General features: G+C 33.6%; 1 protein-coding gene across 2 annotated transcripts in view; it reads left to right on the top strand.

Moving 5' to 3' along the window:
* The first annotated feature begins 8,231 nt into the window (after positions 1–8,231).
* Positions 8,232–22,058, top strand: part of LOC139498065 (F-box only protein 10-like) — a 29,052-nt gene continuing 15,225 nt past the window's right edge. Inside the window, exons 1-8 of one of the 2 annotated variants that reach the window (XM_071286366.1) lie at positions 8,232–8,357; positions 11,378–11,588; positions 13,274–13,730; positions 14,366–15,545; positions 16,029–16,396; positions 18,675–18,756; positions 19,517–19,584; positions 20,427–20,563. In XM_071286366.1, coding sequence (XP_071142467.1) covers positions 11,410–11,588; positions 13,274–13,730; positions 14,366–15,545; positions 16,029–16,396; positions 18,675–18,756; positions 19,517–19,584; positions 20,427–20,563 — 2,471 coding nt within the window. In that variant the 5' untranslated portion in view covers positions 8,232–8,357; positions 11,378–11,409. The remainder of the gene's footprint in view (positions 8,358–11,377; positions 11,589–13,273; positions 13,731–14,365; positions 15,546–16,028; positions 16,397–18,674; positions 18,757–19,516; positions 19,585–20,426; positions 20,564–22,058) is intronic. The other variant, XM_071286367.1, reaches the window with a different exon arrangement.

Here is a 22,058-nt window from a genome sequence, read left to right as displayed (position 1 = left end):
TATTTAGCAAAAAATAATTAGTATCAGGCTTTGTGTGTACAAAAAAAAAGAGAGAGAAAAAAGACTGGGTACAGAAAAGAAAGAAAGGATGTATGCATACTTTTTACTCCTCTATATTAGCCTATTGTTAGGACTTTATAGTCGGCTAGTACACCGAAACGCTGTCCGAAAGAAGACAAACGCTCCACGTACGTTAATTAAAAATTGGTTAGCACAAACCAGATTGCAAATGAGACAACACTCCACCAAAGATCAAATAATTTTGGCGTAGAAGTTATCACTAAGAGATAACCGTGATTAGGTCCTTCGACAATGAGCATAAAAAAATACCGCATAACAAGCTGTATATCGAATTTGTTCGTTTAACTTGCTTATTACAGGTTCCTGCTTGGCTGTCACTGGATGAGGGTATCAATGCCTTTTACCGTCATGCGTCAAACCGGGTTTATTCTGCTATTGTTAGCAACAATTTGGTTAAAATTTTACCGTGCTTCGTCAAAATATTTTTATCGTGATTAGTCAGAGGTCTCAAATAATTATTGTTACTGTTATTTTTTGAAAAAAAATCATGTGATTCGTCAAAATCAATCGATTTTTCATCGTCTAAAAGAAAGTGTGCATTTTATCGTCATGCACAAAAAATTACCGTTAATGTCATTTGGCAATATTTTTTATAATAGGCCCAGTTTTATTCAATATTTTTATAAACGATATTTTTTCTTTGTTAAAAACTATAACTTGTATAATTATGCACATAACAATATCCTTTCAAAATCTGATTCTTATTTGACATTAGTTATTATATATCATTCGAGAAAGACCCTGCTTGGCTGTCACTGGATGAGGGTATCAATGCCTTTTACCGTCATGCGTCAAACCGGGTTTATTCTGCTATTGTTAGCAACAATTTGGTTAAAATTTTACCGTGCTTCGTCAAAATATTCTTATCGTGATTCGTCAGAGGTCTCAAATAATTATTGTTACTGTTATTTTTTGAAAAAAAATCATGTGATTCGTCAAAATCAATCGATTTTTCATCGTCTAAAAGAAAGTGTGCATTTTATCGTCATGCACAAAAAATGACCGTTAATGTCATTTGGCAATATTTTTTATTATAGGCCCAGTTTTATTCAATATTTTTATAAACGATATTTTTTCTTTGTTAGAAACTATAACTTGTATAATTATGCACATAACAATATCCTTTCAAAATCTGATTCTTATTTGGCATTAGTTATTATATATCCTTCGAGAAAGACCTGAGGGGCTCACTAATTTCATGGTTATCACTCAATAAAATGCAGAATAATCCAGAAAAATTCAAGCAATAGCGATTGGTAGTAAAACACATAAAAACAACATGATAGTCTTCATTTAAATGCAAACAATATCAAATGCGATGATGAAGTTAAACTACTTGGTGTGATCAATGATTTTATGCTCGACATAAACCACTGATGATATATATCGATAATAAAATTGAGAACGGAAAACATGGGGAATGTGTCAAGGAGGCAACAACCCGGCTATAGAACAGACAACAACAGAAGGTCACCAACATGTCTTCAACTTGTGCAGCGAGAAATTCCCGCACCCGGAGGTGTTCTTCAGCTGGCCCCTTAATTAAAGGGAAATCACACTATTTATACTACTAATAATAATTCATTGAAATTTTGCATGCAGACAGATCATACTTATTACAACATTTTAGGCGAAAAAACAATTGGGGTCACCGATGTTGTTTTCGAGATATGACGTCATCAAAAAGTAAAGAATCGCGTTATACCGAAATATAGAAGTAGCGCTTTAAGTTGCTAATTGAAGGCGAAATTATTGAAAAACGATCTTTCACTGGTATAACTAAAACATTCAATTGTAACTTTTACCTTATACACATTTATTTTTCTCAGTTTCTTTATTTTTCAAGGCCTTTGAACATTTCCCGCCATTTTTAATTTCTATTTATTATAGATTTTTCTTGAAATAAAAAAAATCTACTAATGTTTTTTCCTTCAAACTTCTGCATAAGCTGCAGCTTCAGGGGAGATTTTAAAAGCATAAATAAAAAAGGGGGGTCACCGATGTTTTAAATCCGCTAAAACGGAAATAATCTTATTATCGATTTTTGGCGGGAACTATAACTAACGCTCAGAGAACGACATTGCTAACATAGGAGCATTTCTTGCAATGCTTGGAACTATTGGGTTGACTTAAACCTTTTCACTTCAAAATATAATATCATTTTTTCAAGGTATTTCGATTATTAATTGATATTTTTATCAATCTATAGAAACGTTTTAACATTACATACTGTAACAGTTTATTATAACGTAATTGTCAAAGTTGAAGTCATCTGAATTTTTTAATTGCATTTGTTGTATAGGGAAAACGATTGTCTGCCTCGTGCCGTATTAGAAATAATTTACGGATCCGGATTTACAGATTTAGAATCCTCTACTTCGGAATACTGAGGGTATCCGGGCTGAAAGTAACACGTTCCATTTAGACTACAAACAGAATATATTCACTAACTTGTCCATTCGCACCGGGAAGATAAAACCTGAAATGCCGTATTAAAAAGCCACAAACTCGGCACTTTTAAAAAAGCCCTTAACGACACCATTTTCGGAAGAAATTTAAAATTGGTTAACATTCCCGTAATTACATAACGCTCCATAATCGCACCAACGTTAGTTCGACTTTCAGTGAAATTTTGAGTTAAAGTTCGAGTTTTATTTTGATTTCGAACATTTATTCCAGTAAGAGTTCTAGTCAAAGCTCGAGTTACACTTATAAACTTCCGAGTTATACTGTTAGATAGAGTAAAAATTCTGGTAAGAGTTAAAATTTTGAGATCCGATGAAATTAGGAGTAAGATTGCAGTTTCTATTTTCTGTGGGTGCACCTCTTTTTCTTTAAATGTATATTCTTTTATTACATTTATATTTTATTACGGTATATGCCAATACTGATTAATGATAGTTAATTTGAAAATAACTGATTGAATCTGTGTGCCAATTTAAGCACTCTCTGCTATATCATATTGGCCATTTTTTTTTCTCAAAAGAACCGAAGAATCAAGAGCTTATCATCTACCTTTGTATTAAAAAAAAAACTGGTTGACCTTTTCAGTCATGGTCGGAATCCGACAATCTCACTGTATCAATGTCTACAGCCAAGGGGGGTTAGCCAAGTGATCACATTGAACACGAACCTACATCTGAGCTATTAGGCAGCAACCATTTGATTTTCTGGGGGGGGGGGGGGGGGGGCTATGGTTTTTTTTTCTGTACAAACTTTTTTTTTCGCCTGCGGCGAAAAACAATCTATTTTTTTCGCGACAAGTCGAAAACAATTTTTTTCTTTCAATTTTAGCATTACATATAGTGGCAGCTGAGGGTGAAACAAACAATTTTTTTTTCTCAGAATCAAAAACAAATTATTTTTTTCTCCAAAAACTGGAAACAAACTTTTTTTTCCAAAAAAAAAACATAGCCCCCCCCCCCCCCCCCCCCCCAGAAAATCAAATGGTTGCTGCCTTATCAAAATTGAGAATGGAAATGGGGAATGTGTCAAAGAGACAACTCCACTGAAATTGTACACAAGAAACTAAAATTAAAATAATACAAGACTAACAAAGGCCAGAGGCTCCTGACTTGGGACAGGCGCAAAAATGCGGCGGTGTTAAAACATGTTTATGAGATCTCAACCATCCCCCTATACCTCTAGCCAATGTAGAAAAGTAAACGCATAAAAAAAAGTAACGAACATATGTGTAAAAAAGAATCCAGAAAATTGAAAGTTCTGAAAAAAAATTGGATCACACTTGAATAAACTGACAAAAATGGAAATTTACCATTCTTTTATCATGCCAAACCTAAGTTACTGTCCACTCACATGGCATTTTTGTAGCGAGCGCAACACCAAAAATATATATAAAAAAAAACCTGCCAGAACCGGAGCGCTCAGATTTATCTGTAAGGACTACAATAACTCATAGGAACAATTACTCGAACAATCTTAACTACCAACACTTAAAATCAGACGCACGAGAACCACGGCATAAAAAACTGTGACAAAATCCAGTCCAGAGCTCTTACACAATTAATTAAATTTTAAAAATTACTCGTATAATATTTTAGATATTAACTCACATAAACAAACATATCATATGCACATCAAAGATTAAGGCTTCTTCTTGACATTTGAAGGTCCCTACTATGTATTGGCTATCTAAACAACACACAAAAAAAACCATTTAAATATTGTTTCATCTCGGCCTCTAGTAAGTGTTCTACAAATAATTTTTCAGTGCTTTGAACAAGTAGCTTATCATAAACTATTGTAATAAAATATATGAACATAGTGGAATAAACTATTTTTGGAGTGAAACAAATTCTTTGGATGTTTTAGATAAATTACGTGCTTTTGATGGTCCTTTTGATTCTGTTGACAGTTTTGATTTTTCTACTCTTTACACTACACTTCCACACTATTTCATCAAACAAAAGTTTTCCTATTTAATTAAATGGTCGTTTAGTAAATCTGAATGCAAATATATTTGCTGCAGCACATTTAAAGCCTTCTTCTCTAATGAGAAAGGAAAATATGCTCGATATACTTACTGGAGGTGTGATAAGATGATTGAAGCTGTTAATTTTCTCCTTGATAATTTTATGTACGTTTCGGCAACAAAGTTTATCGACAGGTTGTGGGTATTCCTATGGGCACTAATTGCGCCCCTTTATTAGCAGACTTGTTTTTGTACTTTTTCGAATCACAGTTTAAGACTAAACTCAGTAAAGACCTGTCGAAATTGCATTTAATTGATAAATTCAACAACTCTTACCGTTATCTTGATGATATTTTTTCGTTAAATAATCCAGAATTTTCTCAATATACTGCTGAAATTTACCCCAAGGAACTTACTTTAAATAAATCAAATTTAACGTTAATAATCGTCTTTTCCTAGATTTATATATCTCGGTTTTAAACGGGAAACTCCACACTTAAATTTACGACGAAAGGGACGATTTTTCGTTCCCTATTCTTAAATTTTCCATTTTTAGATGGTGATGTTCCTTTGGCACTATCTTACTGTGTTTATATTTCACAGCTCGTTCGCTATGTCCGTGTCCGTTGTGATGTTTTTGATTTTAACGAACGTAATCTATGTATTTCTGGTGATTATTAAACCAGGGATCACGTTACCATAGATTACTTTACTAATTTTTTCCATAGATATAAAGATTTGGTTTTGTAGTTGTTCCTGTAGAAAACATATTTCAAGCGGGATAGCACATCCTCATTTTTACGGAAATGTTGTTAACCGTGCAAGGAAATTTAGAAATGATCCTGGTAAACTTATTGCTCCTTTAAATAAACTTATTCTAAAAGGTTACTAATTCAACACTGTAATAAGATCATTGAATATTGTTTTTATTGGTATAAATATTGATTTTGTTATCAGTAAATAAAAAGCAAACTAAATATTACTGGTATGTTATATACATAAACACATTCATGGATCTAATGTACAATGTGTCGATACCTGTATCTTGGCATTGCACGAGGTCATGTTTTCTCTGACTGTTTATGACGTCTTTACACTAAATCCATTGGATGTTGGATGTGTACGGATTGGTAATTTATTCTTAGATGCATGATTTTTTTTAATTATATGTTAGTGGCTTTGAACTAGCTGTCTGTTAACTGCGAGTACTCTCAGATCTTTTCCTAGCGTCTTTTTGTTGTTGGGTTGTACCAGTACCCGGCCACGCCCACTTGTATTTTTGTCCATCTGTATAGTTAATTCTTTTTCAACTGATTTTTATAATTCGTTCTTATGTTGTACTGTTATATATCACTGTCCCAAGTTAGGGGGAGAGTTAAGATCCCGCTAACATGTTTAACCCCGCCACATTTATATGTATGTATGTGCCTGTCCCAAGTCAGGAGCCTGTAATTCAGTGGTTGTCGTTTGTTTATGTGTTACATATATTTGTTTTTCCTTCATTTTTTTTTTATATAAATAAGGCCGTTAGTTTTCTCGTTTGAATTGTTTTACATTATCATTTCGGGACCTTTTATAGCTGACTATGCGATATTGACTTTGCTCATTGTTGAAGGCCGTACGGTGACCTATAGTTGTTTATTTCTGTGTCATTTTGGTCTCTTGTTGAGAGTTGTCTCATTGGCAATCATACCACATCTTCTTTTTTATATTATAATTTATTATTTTCTTTTAGATATCAAAATCTCTGGAATCGGGAAAAACACCAAAAGACTGGAAACATGCAATTGTTGCACCAGCATTTAAAAAGGGTGAACGATACAAGGCTGAAAATTATAGACCGATTTCACTCACTTGTATTTGTTGTAAGTTGATGGAACATATAGTGACAAGTAACATTATGAACTATTTAGAGGCAAATAACATTCTTTACGACCTCCAACATGGTTTCCGAAAATCCAGATCATGCGAATCACAACTTATTCAATTTATACAAGAACTTCATAACAACAACAGCAAAAATATACAAACAGACCTCATTATTATGGATTTTGCCAAGGCCTTTGATAAGGTTTCCCACAAACGTCTACTCTATAAACTAAAATACTATGGCATTCGAGGTAACACTCTAAAATGGATTCAGGCTTTCTTATCAGACCGTACGCAAACAGTGGTAATAGATGGAATAACATCAAATACAGCACCAGTAACATCAGGTGTCCCCCAAGGAACTGTCCTTGGGCCTATACTCTTTTTAATATACATTAATGATTTTCCAGAATACCTGGAACACAGCAAACTACGACTCTTCGCTGATGACAGTATTATATACCAAGAAATAACATGTCAACAAGACTGCACAAATTTACAAAAAGATCTTAACGCAGCAGCGAAATGGGAGGCTGATTGGCTCATGGCCTTCCATCCTGGAAAATGCACTATCTTAACCATCACACAAAAAAAAAAAAACCATTTAAACACGATTACATCCTTCATAACCATACTTTAGAACTAGTAACATCTGCAAAATATCTTGGCGTAACCCTACAGTCTAACTTAAAATGGAACATTCACTACAACAACATCGTATCAAATGCAAATAAATCTCTTGGCTTTCTTAGGCGAAACTTAAAAATTTCTAACTCCAGTATCAAATCCCGTGCTTACCAATCAATAGTGAGACCAAAACTTGAATATGCCTGTAGTCTATGGGATCCACACACAGCAGATTATAAAAATAAGCTAGAAATGGTACAGAGGCGTGCGGCCCGATATGTATGTAACAATTACCACAACACCAGTAGTGTTACATCCATGTTAAACGAACTACAATGGCCCTCACTTAGTGAGCGCCGCCTCAAAACCAGACTTATCATGTTCTACAAGGTCATCCATGGACTCATTGCAATCCCATCACTAGTCCTCATACCATCAGATACTAGAACAAGAAAATTACATACTCAAACATTTCGGCAAATATCCACCTCTAAAGACAGCTACAAATGGTCATTCTTTCCGCAAACAATCATTCAATGGAACATGTTGCCACAAGTTGTGGTAGCAAGTCAAACCATTGAAATTTACAGAGATCAGTTGACACCAACTGTTCTCCACAACATAATTTAATTCTATAAATAACAATGTACATATTTTTTAATCACTTGTTGTTTTCTTTCATGTAAATATCACCAAGTATTCTACTAAGTTAAAGCAAGGACGTATAACTAATATACGAGGCCTCTCATGGGGGGGGGGGGTCCTAGTAATCACATAATCACCATTTTTTTGCCAATATAATCACATAATCATTAAATATTTGCTTATCTTTAGTAATCAAATAATCATAAACTAAAAATACAGTCCTAGGTAATCAAATAATCATGAAATATTTGGCTAATAATCAAATAATCATTAAAAAAACGGCCAAGTAATCACATAATCAAAAACCCCATGAGGGCCCTCATATACGTCCTTGGTTAAAGATAAATTTTTGTTCATATTTTTTAATCATATACTCCGCGCATGCAACAGTTCGTAATCTTCAATAAAAATGAAGCTGTAACTGTATATCAGAAGAAGAAGAAGAAGAAGAAGAAGTCGATTAAGAGCTCCAGAGTCCATATTTACTATGTTAAATTGTACATATCATGTCCGATAAAACCATGTTACTTGCTTCCTTACTTATTTATCGTAGATTCCGGAAAATACAAGCTACTCCGTTATTGGTTTTTGTTATTATACACAGAAGTAAACAAAATTTTTGTCGCCTTGTTTACAGAACTTCGAAGTTGCAGATGAAGTAAATTTTATTTAAAGGACCAGTACAACAAAACCATAAAACATTGTAATAAGTCATTGCGTAAACCCTGAACTTAATGTTTGTTTCTAAACGAAACCACCAACCAAATGTAAAAAAGGGGGGTAGGCATGCCTTGCAGTGAAACGATAAAATGTTGTCGGTAAATTCGTCAATTTAACACACATTTAAACTAACAATTCGTGTCACATTTTCGTGTTAATTGCATATATATGCATAGGTAAATGTCACAATGTAAATTTGTTACAGGTAGATCATTAGGAGGTGGGTCTCTTTGGGTCTAAGTGTGACACGGGATTGCCAATTTTTTGTAACCGTGACAAGTGAAAGTCAAATTATTGTGCCGTAAAAACGGGAAATGAAGTCTAGTGGGAAACAGGAAATTACAAAAAATGAGAATTGCTTACTTACTTAGTGTAAGCAGGAAACGGGATTAGAACCCCACCCCCCTATGAGGTTAGTATTGCCCTGTATTGTCAGGCTTCAAACAGTCCTTTACAGCTACCGTTAGCATCAAATTGGTTAAAATTTCTGTGATTTGGCAACATATTCTTATCACGATTATATCTATCTATCATGATTAATCAGAGGTCTCAAATAAGTATCGTTACCATCATTTGGCAAGAATTTCTACTGTTATATCATCATGGAGGTACCCGAATTACGACCCTCAGTTATCCCAAATTAGACTAGTCATATCAATCCTAATTTTCATATTCAATCACTGATCAGATTGGTAGGATAAAATACCATTCTGATCAATAACATTTTAATATTGATCTCTACAATCAGACAATGTTAAATGACATGTTCCATATTTTTGTAGATGATCAGTTAAATTAAAGATTTAAAGATCTAAGATCACTGCCTGCTTTTGGTGTCATTTTAATGAATATAAATTGTAATTTTCTTAGCTATATGTAGCACTGGATTAATTCTTTCTAGATTTACCATTTTTTTGGGGTCAAATTTTCAATGTGTATACAAATTGTTTATGCAAACAGTTGCTATTCGTCTTCCTGACTTGGGACAGGTGCAAAAATGTGACTGTTATAAAACATGTTTTGTGAAATTTCAATCCTCCCCCCTAAACCTCTATCCAATGTAGAATAATCAAACACACAGTAAAACTCAAGTCTGAGTCTGAGAAAACACCCATGTTTAACCCAGCCACATTCTTTAAGTGCCTGACCCAAGTCAAGAGCCTATAGTTCAGTGGTTGTTGTTGGTTCATGTCTGTCATATTTGTTTAAATGTTGTGTAATGAAATAAGCCATTAGTTTTTCTCATTTGAATTGTTTCATATTTTTCATGTCAAAATCATTATACATGAAATTTTTCGTCAAATTTTCATGGCTCTTGTGAAGGGGGTGATTACTGTAAACCAACTTATTTTCGTGGATACTTTATTTCGCGTTTTACGATTTCTAGTCCACTTCGCGGCTATTTAATTTCGCGATTTTCTTATCTACTTGATGTAGTTTGATAAGTAAAGATCCAAGTTACATGTATACATATTCGCGACGATTTATATTCGCGTTATTTTTCTACTCGCGAATGTCGCGAAAATAAATCGTTGCGAAAATAAGTTGGTTTACAGTATATATTTTGGTCTGCAGCTTGATAGGGATAAATTAATTTTAGTTATTCAAATGCTTTTGGCATTTAAAAATCAAACATGTTCTGTACTTTGACCTATAATGGTTTACTTTTATAAATTGTGACTTGAGAGCAGAGCTTTGGTCTAGATGTGAATAATAAGATGTGGTATTAGCGCCAATGGTACAAATCTCAATCCAAGTCCAAATGTATAAAAAGTTTACAATTTTAGGTCAAAGTACAACCTTCTACATTCTGAGCCTTCGATCAAACTCGAGGCTCACACTGAACTGCAGGCTATAAAGTGCCCCAAAGTGACTACTCTAAAACAATTCAAACAGGAAAACCAACAGTCTAATCTATAAATAAAATGCAAGAAACAAGAAACACATATCATATGAACTGATGATGGTAATGATTTAGGACTGAATTCTTGGGGAAATAAATGGAATTTGGTTTATAAAGCAAGACAATGAAAGGAGTAGGTCCGGTAAGACCCCTTTTTGGCCCCAAAATATAGCAGTTTTACAAAATTGTTAAAATGTAAACTTTTATTTATTAATTGAACAGTAGAATGCTTCTGTTACATAAATATGGGCTGTTTTTGACAATACAATGCACATATATCGGGTACAAGCACCATTAAGTCATGCTAAATCACTGAAATCTTCACAATTCTAGCATTCTAGTTAAATTTTAGACGGTTTTCGTGTAAAACGAAAGTGGCCACATTCGTATTCATCCTTAATATTAAAATGTAAGTTGTATTTTATGATAATACATAACATATATAAAGGTTGAGGATGAACACGGATGCGGCCACTTTCATTTTTGACAAAAACCATCTGAAAAGAGGCATTTTTTTGCATATTTGGTAGATTTTTCATATTTGAGCTTGCATCGGATCGTTTTTAATGACAAAATCAGTTAAAATCTTTCACATAAACTAATTGAATCAAATAAAATAGACACTTAAGTGTTTAAAAAGTGGGCAAAATCTTTCGTCAGATGAACCTGAAATTTGAGGCCAAAATCGGTCCTTATCGGACCTACTCCTTTTCACTTACGTCCAGTAGTTGTTATAAACATAACTGACTAGCTTCACAAACAAAATGGCTTCCTATTTTACCCCAACAAAATACGCAAAACTTTTTGCCATTTGTATCTTTTTTAAATAAGAAAAAAACAAAAATGTTGCAAAAAGAGTTGCAAGATGCAGAAACAAGATTTTTGACACTAATGAACCATGTCATAATTAAAAGTAAGCTGACATTATATGACAAAATTATAGAAAACTGTAGATACATGTAGGTCTGAAAGGGAACCTGTTTCCTGTTTCGAGGTGCAAACATTTTGGAAAAAAATCTAGAATTTTGTCTTTGTTGAAATCTAATTAATTGAAGTTTGTCATCTTTAAATTTTGTATGTCTATGTCTCATCATTTTCAGTTAAATATTGGTACGTATGATGGCATAGAAGGATGTCATCCCCTAGTGTCAAAGCTGAGAATGGGAGTAAGGTGTTGCCAGGAGACAAGTCTGGGTTGCCATGGGAGATATGGAGAATTATACTTTCCTATCTCACTGCAGAAGACCTCTGTGGATCAGCCTGTGTATGTAAAACATGGAATGATCTGGTTATGAGTCTGGACAGCACTAGGTAAATACAATAAAACAAGAAATGAATAGTAAAATAAAATGGATTTCAGAATTTTTCCTGTTGAAAAAGTTTTCTTAAGTTCATGAGCTTGGTAAAAGCTTGTAGAAACACTTATTTTGTTGTTGAAGAATTGAGTTTTTATTAGATAATTTAAATTCATGGTAATTCAAGTTTAACTGAACATATTAGAATTAAATCATAAATAATTTTATGAGAGGCATTTCTAACACTTATGGTTTAGTCCAATTACAAGGTACAAATGTAACTAACAAATTGTTTTGGCACTTAGAACATTGAGCTTTTGCAAACACGTGGATCAACCTAGTGCAAAACTTGAACCTTTGAAAAAAAAGTTCTGTAGATGACCAATCCAGTCAGAAGCCTAGCAGATCAGAACACTAAATTGACAAAAGTACATACATGAAATGTGAAATCGCTGTCTGTTAAGAGGCCTTAGAAGGGTCTTAAAAAATAAAATTAGAGAGGTCTATAGATGACCTTTAAAGACTCTGCATATAAAAAAGAAGATGTGGTATGATTGCCAATGAGACAACTATCCACAAAAGACCAAAATACCACAGACCAGTATAAGAAATAGATCATTAATCATGATAATAGAATAAGTAGACAGCTCTCTCACAAGCAAAAAACCCCTAACTGTAAAAATATAAGGGCATACACTACAGACACGGGGTCACATTCTACTGAATCCACACAGCACTAGTAACACACCCTGCAGAAAATATAAAAAAGAAGATGTGGTATGATTGCCAATGAGACAACTATCCACATATATGATATAGAGATTTTTATCATCCTTTGTTTCAATGCTTTGATCATGCTGCTAAAGTTTGTCTATTACAAATGCATCCCATATCATGTCAGATTATGATATGGCAAACTTAGGCTTTTGCAAACATCATATATATATATATATTTCATGATATAGAACAAACATAGGCTATACATAAAATAAGAATACATAACTCCATACATTGTCCTAAGGGAAATACCTTTTGTTGGACTTTCTATTCAGAAATATTTTTTATAACAAAATAACGAATTGAAAAAGGGAATGTGACAAAGAGACAAAAACCAGACCAAAAGCAGAAAACAGCCCAAGGCCACCAATGGGTCTTCAAAGTAGCTAGAATATCCTGCACACAGATGCAGACTTCATCTCGCCCCTACACAATAACGGATACTAGATCAGCGAAATGGTTACCAATCATTATCTAAAGTCTGAAAAAACAAATAAAACTAATTACAAAAAACACACAAGACTAACAAAGGCTAGAGTCACGACTTGGGACAGGTGCTAAAATGTGGATAGGTTAAATATATATTTTTGGAGATTTCCTTTTCCTCTAGTCAATATGGAATAAACAAACACACAGCAAAACTCAGTTTAAAAGAACTTTAAATAATTGAAACATGCACATCGTATGTAAATAATAAATGTGATATGTGTATTCTAAAATCTATCAATTACACAGAAAAATTCAATTAGAAATGATATTCGGATTTCAAATGTTTGGCTTTGAGCGTTCCTGATGAAGGTATATCCAGAAAAGCGCTTCGGACGCAAGGAATTAATAACGTGTTGTTTTCAATATTTTATCTTTAATTGCAATGTATTTAAATGAAATAATTCTTACCAAATATTTTATTTTTATTGTTTAAAGGTGGCATGAGTTATATTTACAATGTTCAGATTGGAAACACCCATATTGGCCTCTAAACACAGATTCAGAGCCACTGTCGTGGCGACAAGCTTACAAAAACCAAATAATGTCTATAAGGTTCTGGAGTCGATACTCAAAAGAGCCTGAACCAGGCACTAACTGTTTGTATGTGTTAAAACGCAGAAAGGATCGAAAAGTGATAAGAGTAGGACGAGACATGGAACATAGTACGTTAAAGAGTGCTTTAGCGGTAGCCAATGATTACGATAGAATTGAGGTGTACCCTGGGATATATGATGAACAGTTTGAGATGTCATCCAAAATACCGTTTGAATTGATTGGAGTGGGAGAGCTTGGGAGTATAATTCTGGTTGTTTGTATCGAGCAGATAGGACTGACAGGTCGAGTCAGTAACCTTGTATTCAGGGCACCATGGTTTACAAATTTTATATTAAAGGTAAATTTAAACATGCATAGATAAGGAAGTAAAGTTTTGCATTTTCTCTATTTTGAACATATAGAAAACCATGCAAAGATGTGGGTTAGTTAGATAATTTTCAACTTTGTGTTTACCATGTAACTTATTGTTCAAAGGAAATTTGCAGTATTGTTTTTATGCCCCATCTACGATAGTAGAGGGGCATTATGTTTGCTGATCTGTGGCTCCGTTTGTCCGTTTGTTTGTCCGTTCATTTGTTTGTCCTGCTTCAGGTTAAAGTTTTTGGTCAAGGTAGTTTTTGATGAAGCTGAAGTCCAATCAACTTGAAACTTAGTACACATGTTCCCTATAATATGATCTTTCTAATTTTAATGCCAAATTAAAGTATTGACCCCAATTTCACGGTCCACTGAACATGTAAAATAATAGTGCAAGTGGGGCATCCGTGTAGTATGGACACATTCTTGTTTTCATTGCAAAAGGTTTGAAAGTCAAGGTACAAACAAACTTTGTGATAACTTACAAAAAATTACAAAATTGCATAAATGTAGATACTAAAATAATGTATGGTGGCCTTTGGCTGTTTTGTGCTTTGGCCTGGTTGTTGTCTCTTTTACACATCCCCATTTCCATTCTCAATGTTATCGTTTCAGGTGAGGTTTGGATATCTACAGGTAGATAACTGTATATTGGAGGATGGAATGGTCTACGTACAAAGTCCTGGGTCTAGTCACATAAAGTACTGCACATTTAGACATGCGACTGTCATCTTTCAACATTTGACAGCAAGTATTATTGAGAATTGTGAATTTTCTCAAACTGACACAGCTGCAGTGACTGTTGAAGGGTATCCCAAAGACGATAGAAATTGGACCTACAATTCTCTCCTGGAAAAAATTTCACAAAATTGTAATGTAAAGAATTTTAATCGACAGAAAAAAGACGTTGCTCCATTCTCTGCATATTCTGCATCAACTGCTTTGACATCTGGTCAAAAGACACTTGAAAAATCGTACACATTTTCAACAGATCGTGATTTTGATCATAGAAGGAAAAGTATATGTAGTTCGGGGAAATTTTCAAGCATGGTGACAACAACAGATCATGGGAATTGGGGTCATAGTTCAAACGGGTCGGTGCATTTTGAATCGGTGATAAATTCTGATGTTTTGGATTATCTTCCTATACCTACAGCAGTACTTTGTGATCTTCCATCAGTCAATATGATGACACCCAGTCTGTTGCCAAGGTTTGATTTGTCCACTTATTTGTCAAAATCGGGTAATGATCATGAAAAATATGAACAAAATGGACAAGATAATTATTTAAAACCAACAATATCTCAGTCAAGTGAACAAATGTTTTCTTTACAAAAGACTTCAACAATGGGAGATAATTCATGTGAGCCATCTGATCCTTCAATGGATAATTCTACATTAAAGCTACCTGAGCCTTCACCCTCAAATGTGAATGATCTGTCAACATCTAATGAGAATGGACCATCATTATCCAATGAGAATGGTCCATCATTATCCAATGAGAATGGACCATCATCTTCCAATGTGATTGGTCCATCATCATCCAATGATAATCCTCCATCACCTAGCGATTATGTTAATGGAGATACAATAGACTCTTCACGAAACTGTGCTAATTATGTAATGGAAAATGATGCGAGAAATGTACCTGATGATGATGAGGCGTCATCACAACATTCTAATGCTATCAGTAACCATAGTAATCGATCAGGAAGTAGTGAAAGTCTGTACCGGGAAGATTCAGATGAGTTTGATTCTGGGTCAGTGGACAGTGGTAATTCAAATCATCATTTAGGTAGGTGAATAAAAATAAATTACTGTTTAGAGTGAAATGTGGGAGGGGGGATAAGGGGGGACATGGTTGGCGACTGATCTAAGTAGTTAAACTACTGTATCACAAGCCTGTCAACACTGAGATTGTGAATTTGAATCAATCATTCCCACATGGCAGGTGCACTCAACTCCAATCTTAACTGACTAGGATTGTCAGTTTTGCTACCCAAGGTCATGGGTTCTCTTCAGGCATTTCTGCTTTCTCCACTAATAAAAACTTATCAAAAGAAATAGCACAGAAGGGCTGAAAGTAGGGTTGAACAACTGATCAATCAATCAATGTAGGGGTGGCTCAGGGGTGCTCATTTTTTTTTGGTAATATTGTCCCACACTATCTGAGTAATATACTTTAGGCAAAAATGTAAAAACACATGGGCCTCATTATTTTAAAGTCAATCTTATTAGAGAGATTATCTTTGACAATCTATGTTATTATTTATTTTAGGTGGTAGTTCCACTAGCAGTAGTGATATTGAAGAGGTCTCCTATTCATCTGACGATTTCTCATCAGAGGAAGAATCGGTTATCATGTTATCACATCCTGACCATCAAATGCCAAGGTCAATCTCCTCCATTAGTCTGGGAGCAGACGTCCAGTCAATCTGCAGTCAGAACCAATCAGAACACATCAAAATCATCGAAGACAATGACATGAAGAAAGTTTTGGATGAAATTCGAGGATGTATGATTCATCGATGTCGGATCACGCAGGGTAAAGGGGGTGTGGTGGTAGCGTTACAAGGTCATGCTGTGATATCTCATTGTGATATTAATTCAGTTGGATATGGTATAAGATGTATTCAGAATTCAAAGGTAGGTTAAACAAGAAGTAAATTACAAAATAACCGAACCCAAAGGTCAATTCAATTCAAAATGGAAAGTCCCTTATCAATTGTCAAAATCAAATACTCAGAAACATCAAATGAATGCAGAACAACTGTCATATTCCTGATTTGGTACAGGCATTTTCTTATGTAGAAAATGGTGAATTAAATCTGGTTTTATAGCTAGCTAAACCTTTCACATGTATGACAGACACATACCAGTATGTATACTATAATTACTATTCCATTATATTGACAACAATGTATCATGTAGCAAGGCTTAACAAACATCAATAAAAAACACACAGACACAAGGGGTTTTAATTGAAGTTTTCAATCTCAGTAATTTTGCTCAAAGCTTTATTTACCTGTAATCAATAAAATGAAAATTAATAGATTTATTTTGTAGATTTGCTGTGTTGTATGACATAGTTTTAGATATTGATAACAATAATTAAAACTAAAAAGTAGATGTCTGTTTCATGCTTTTCCCAGGGTGAACAATGTCTGGTAAATTTATAAATGTCCAGAATATATGACCGTTTTGGAAGCATTGATGCACAATCATTTTGTCAGTGTTCTCCTTACAAATTTCATAAAGCATCCCAGTAAACAGGGAATTATTAAATACCATCTTGTTTCTAGAAATTATAACATCATATCATTAATACAATCTACACAAGAATCATCTGGGACAGCATTGCTTTATAGCTATATTCATACTATGAAGCTAAAACAGTTATCATGTGTGCTAAATAAGGATACAAAGTTTAACTTTTTTCAATTTTTAGCTCACCTGGCCTAAAAGGCCATGTGAGCTTTTCTCATCACTTGGCGTCCGTCGTCGTCGACGTCGTCGTCGTCGTCGTCGTCGTCGTCGTCTGTCGTCGTTAACAATTTTTCAAACATCTTCTCCTCTGAAACTACTGAATGGATTTGAATGAAACTTAACATGATTGTTCCTTAGTATATCCTGCATAAAATGTGCGCTTCAATTTTTGATCCGTCAAAAAACATGGCCGCCGTTACTTAAAATAGAACATAGGGGTCAAATGCAGTTTTTGGCTTATATCTCAAAAACGAAAGCATTTAGAGCAAATCTGACATGGGGTAAAAATGTTCATTAGGTCAAGATCTATCAGCCCTGAAATTTTCAGATGAATCAAACAAACCATTGTTGGGTTGCTGCCACTTAATTGGTAATTTTAAGGAAATTTTGCAGTTTTTGGTCATTATCTTGAATATTATTATAGATAAAGATAAACTGTAAACAGCAAAAAAGATCAGCAAAGTAAGATCTACAAATAAGTTAATATGACCAAAATTGTCAATTGACCCCTTAAGGGGTTATTGTCCTTTAATGACAATTTTTCACAATTTGTTCATCATATTTGCTAACTTTAAAAAATCTTCTCCTCTGAAACTACTGAATGGATTTGGTTAAAACTTAGCATGATTGTTCCTTAGATTATCCTGCACAAAGTGTGTGCTTTGATTTTTGATCCGTCAAAAAACATGGCCGCCGTTACTTAAAATAGAACATAGGGGTCAAGTGCAGTTTTTGGCTTATATCTCAAAAACGAAAGCATTTAGAGCAAATCTGACATGGAGTAAAAATGTTCATTAGGTCAAGATCTATCAGCCCTGAAATTTTCAGATGAATCAAACAAACCATTGTTGGGTTGCTGCCACTTAATTGGTAATTTTAGGGAAATTTTGCAGTTTTTGGTCATTATCTTGAATAGTATTATAGATAAAGATAAACTGTAAACAGCAAAAAAGATCAGCAAAGTAAGATCTACAAATAAGTTAATTTGACCAAAATTGTCAATTGACCCCTTAAGGGGTTATTGTCCTTTAATGACAATTTTTCACAATTTGTTCATCATATTTGCTAACTTTAAAAAATCTTCTCTTATGAAACTGCTGTATCAATTTCAGCCAAACTTATGCTAAATGAGTTTCAGAGTTTCAGAGTATCTAGTATAAATTTTATATTTCATTTCCTTGTATGTCAAGAAACATAGCTCCTATGGCTAAAATAGAACATAGGAGAAAATGATTTTTTTTGCTTTTGAAGAAAATAGGACGATTCAAAGAACATTTAAATAAATTGAAAAGCCAAAATAATCATTGATGAGAGATTAAACCAAAAAAATTCAGGTGAGCGATTCAGGCTCTTGAGAGCCTCTTGTCTTTAGACACCATATATAATATTATATGTTTGCTGTTAACGAACAAATTTTAGCATAAATAATATTTTTCAGGTTGTGATATTAAAGAATGAGATCCATCATTGTAGAACCTCAGGAATTTTTATGAGATTAGCAGCTTCAGGTGTTATAGCAGGTAAAGTTAAAATTTGAGCAAGAATTACTTCCCTTTTGTTGCCATGATCGGGGTTTAAGTGCACAAATTCTTTCATAAATCAGCCAAATTCATTTTATTATTCTGACCCCTAGAGGTACATAAAAGGTTTTGGCTTAACAATTAATTTGAATCAAATGTGTTACAATATTTGTCCACTGAAGACAAATAAATTTTCTATTTATTTAAAATTTGATTGGCTAAAGTGGATTGATATTGCATATACATGTAACTGTATTGCACAAGATTCTGTGGTGGAATCTATTTCTTTAATTTGATTTTAGATAATTTTCATTTTTCTCTTTCCAATGATCTGCAAAAGGTATATTCTTTTTACGAGGGTTGTTTTTAATATCGTAGCAGCTACATAGGGCTACATATATTTTTGACTACTGAACGTGTAGCTAGCCTAATTGCACGTTCAGTAGTACAAAATCTATGTAGCCCTATCTAGCTTCTACGATATTGAGCACAACCCTGAAAATAGTGACATTATCAGACATGGTTGTCTTTTTCCCAGACATCAAGAGATAATGGGAATATTTTAACATTTAAATTTTTAAAAAATCAAAACAATACATTATTTATGCATTTGAGGACATGTCCCAAGAGAAAGACAACCTTCATCAGGTCAGGAAAATTGACAAACATCTTCAATACCTCTGTGTTGACAATTTAGTGATTGTAAAAAATGTTTTAAAATTTTCACTGTAACTGTTAATTTTACATAATTTTGTTTTAGGTAATGATATACATTCCAATTGTGAGGCTGGTATTGACATTAGAAAGAATGCTGATCCTATTGTACAGGTAAAAGCTAATAAAGTTCAAACTGATGTTTTATTTTTAGGATGTTTAGTTGCCTTCAAGAAGTTGGTCAATACCAACCTATATATCACATGTAAAGTATAAATTTGAATTACTTCTGAAAAAGTTGAATAAAAGAATAGGAAAATATTTCTTCCTCCATTCTCTTTTTTGTTGAGACTAAGAATGGGAAGTAGAATCTTGAAACCAATTTACTTTTGTTTTATTGAAGAGCTTGAATATGTAGACTATTCTCAAGAGTCATATAACATATGATCTGCATTGGATAGAAATCGGCTTATGCAAGTGCAGGTATACAAGTACATATAGAAGACCTTGATTGTATTTGGAAAATTCAAATACGAAATAAAAGAGTAGTTTTGATCTGTCTTTTAGGGTTCTTATAAAAACTTAACTTAAGGTGGTACCCAACACCTTCACTAAAATTAATTTGGCTCGTTTAATTTTCATAAAATTTTGTCAAAGTACTTACTTTGACCCTTTAACAAAAATATAAAATTTCAAAAATTTGGAACCAACCGTTTTATCAGAAAAATTACACTGGTTATATAGCAGTTTGACAAACACTGATTTTGAACATTGAGAAGCTTAATATTCCCTTAACAACACAACGTAATTAAAACGTTTGGCCGAATTTACAGAGTTATCTCCCTGTAGTGTTAGGTACCACCTTAAGCTACAGATTTTGCATAGAGAATTTTCTAACCTAAAACTAGGATAACAGATGTATTGATATTCATTTGCATACGGTTGATATCTATCTGAAGCAGCTCGTATCTTATTATTGGTATTTTCATGTGATCATGTTTTAATTTTATTTATAGTGCAACAGAATTCACCACAGTAAGAGATCAGGTGTTGTTGTACTTGGAAGTGGACGTGGTCAGATTAAAAGTAACGAGATCTACCAAAACAAGGAGGCTGGAGTTTACATTCTGTACAGAGGGAATCCTATTGTCAGGTAAAAGTAATAGTCAGTTTTATACCCCTGCACTGAAGTATTAAGTATAATTGAGAATTGAAATGGGGAAAGTGTCAAAGAGACAACAACCTGACCATAGAACAGACAACAGCAGAAGGTCACCTATAGGTCTTCAATGTAGCGAGAAATTTCCGCGCCCGTTGGCGTCCTTCAGCTGTCCCCTAAACAAACATATATAGAAGTTCAGTGATGATGAATGCCATACTAATCTCCAAATTATACACAAGGAAACAAAATTAAAAATAATAAAAGACTAACAAAGGCCAGAGATTCCTGACTTGGGACAGGCTCAAAAATGCGGCGGGGTATACTGATTTGCCTCTGTCTGTCCCATCCATATGCCAAGAGGGGGCTGGGTGCATAAATGAGCTTAAGAGACCAAATTAAATGACACAGACATTAACAACTATAAGTCACAGTATGACCTTATGTAACAATGAGAAAAACCACTACCCACTCTTCACTAAGGCCCCTAAAATGACAAATGTTATACATATACAAAATTAACAACCTGGTTTATGTACAAAATACAAAAACAAATATGATATACAGCAACAAACAACAACTGCTGAATTACAAACTCCTGACTTTGGACAGGCACTTAAAGAATGTGGTGGGGTTAAACTAGGTTGAAGACGTTAACTCTTCCCTAACCTGGGACTGTGGTGTAACAGTACAAAATTAGGACAAACAATAGAAATCAGTTGAACAGGGATTAAGAGTTGTCTCATTGGCACTCATACCACATCTTCCTTTATCTATTAACTCATCAGATGAATACAAAGAAGAAATACATCTAACAAAAACAGACCTGATGTGACAGGGTAGTTATACATCCTCACAACAAAATAACAATTTTTTTAACTCATCGGTGACCTATATTTTTTATTATTTTTTTCAAATGAGCTCTACTCTAACTAAACTATTGTAAAATTTAAGAGATTTTCTGTAATTTAGTTCTTTTTTTATTTCGATATTACCTCTATTTCTCTTATTGGTTCAACAGAAAAAGGTATATGCACAAATATGTATGCTTCTTTTGATTCATTAACTATCTTGGATTTTTACCAAACTTGGACAGAAGCTTGTTTATGATCATAAGATAGTATCCAGAAGTAAATTTTGTAGAAATAAAATTCCCATTTTCCCGTATTTTACTTATAAATGGATTTTTCTGAAGGGAAACATAACATTTACTCTGAAGTTAAATTTTTTAAAATTTTAATAACTTTCTTAAACTATCCTGAATTTTTACCAAACTTGGACAGAAGCTAGTGTATGATCATAAGATAGTATCCAGAAGTAATTTAAAAAAAATGTATTTTTGCCGTATTTTACTTATAAATGGACTTAGTTTTTCTACAAGGATACCATACATTCACTCTAGATCTGTAGTTAAAGTTTTTAGAATTTTTAATACGTTTCTTATACTACACTGGATTTGTACCAAACTTGGACAGAAGCTTGTTTATGA

The sequence above is a fragment of the Mytilus edulis genome, chromosome 12 (assembly GCF_963676685.1).
Source record: "Mytilus edulis chromosome 12, xbMytEdul2.2, whole genome shotgun sequence".
Classification (NCBI taxonomy): domain Eukaryota; kingdom Metazoa; phylum Mollusca; class Bivalvia; order Mytilida; family Mytilidae; genus Mytilus; species Mytilus edulis.
The sequence above is the reverse complement of the archived record's forward strand: the minus strand, read 5'-3'. Positions and strand labels throughout refer to the sequence as shown.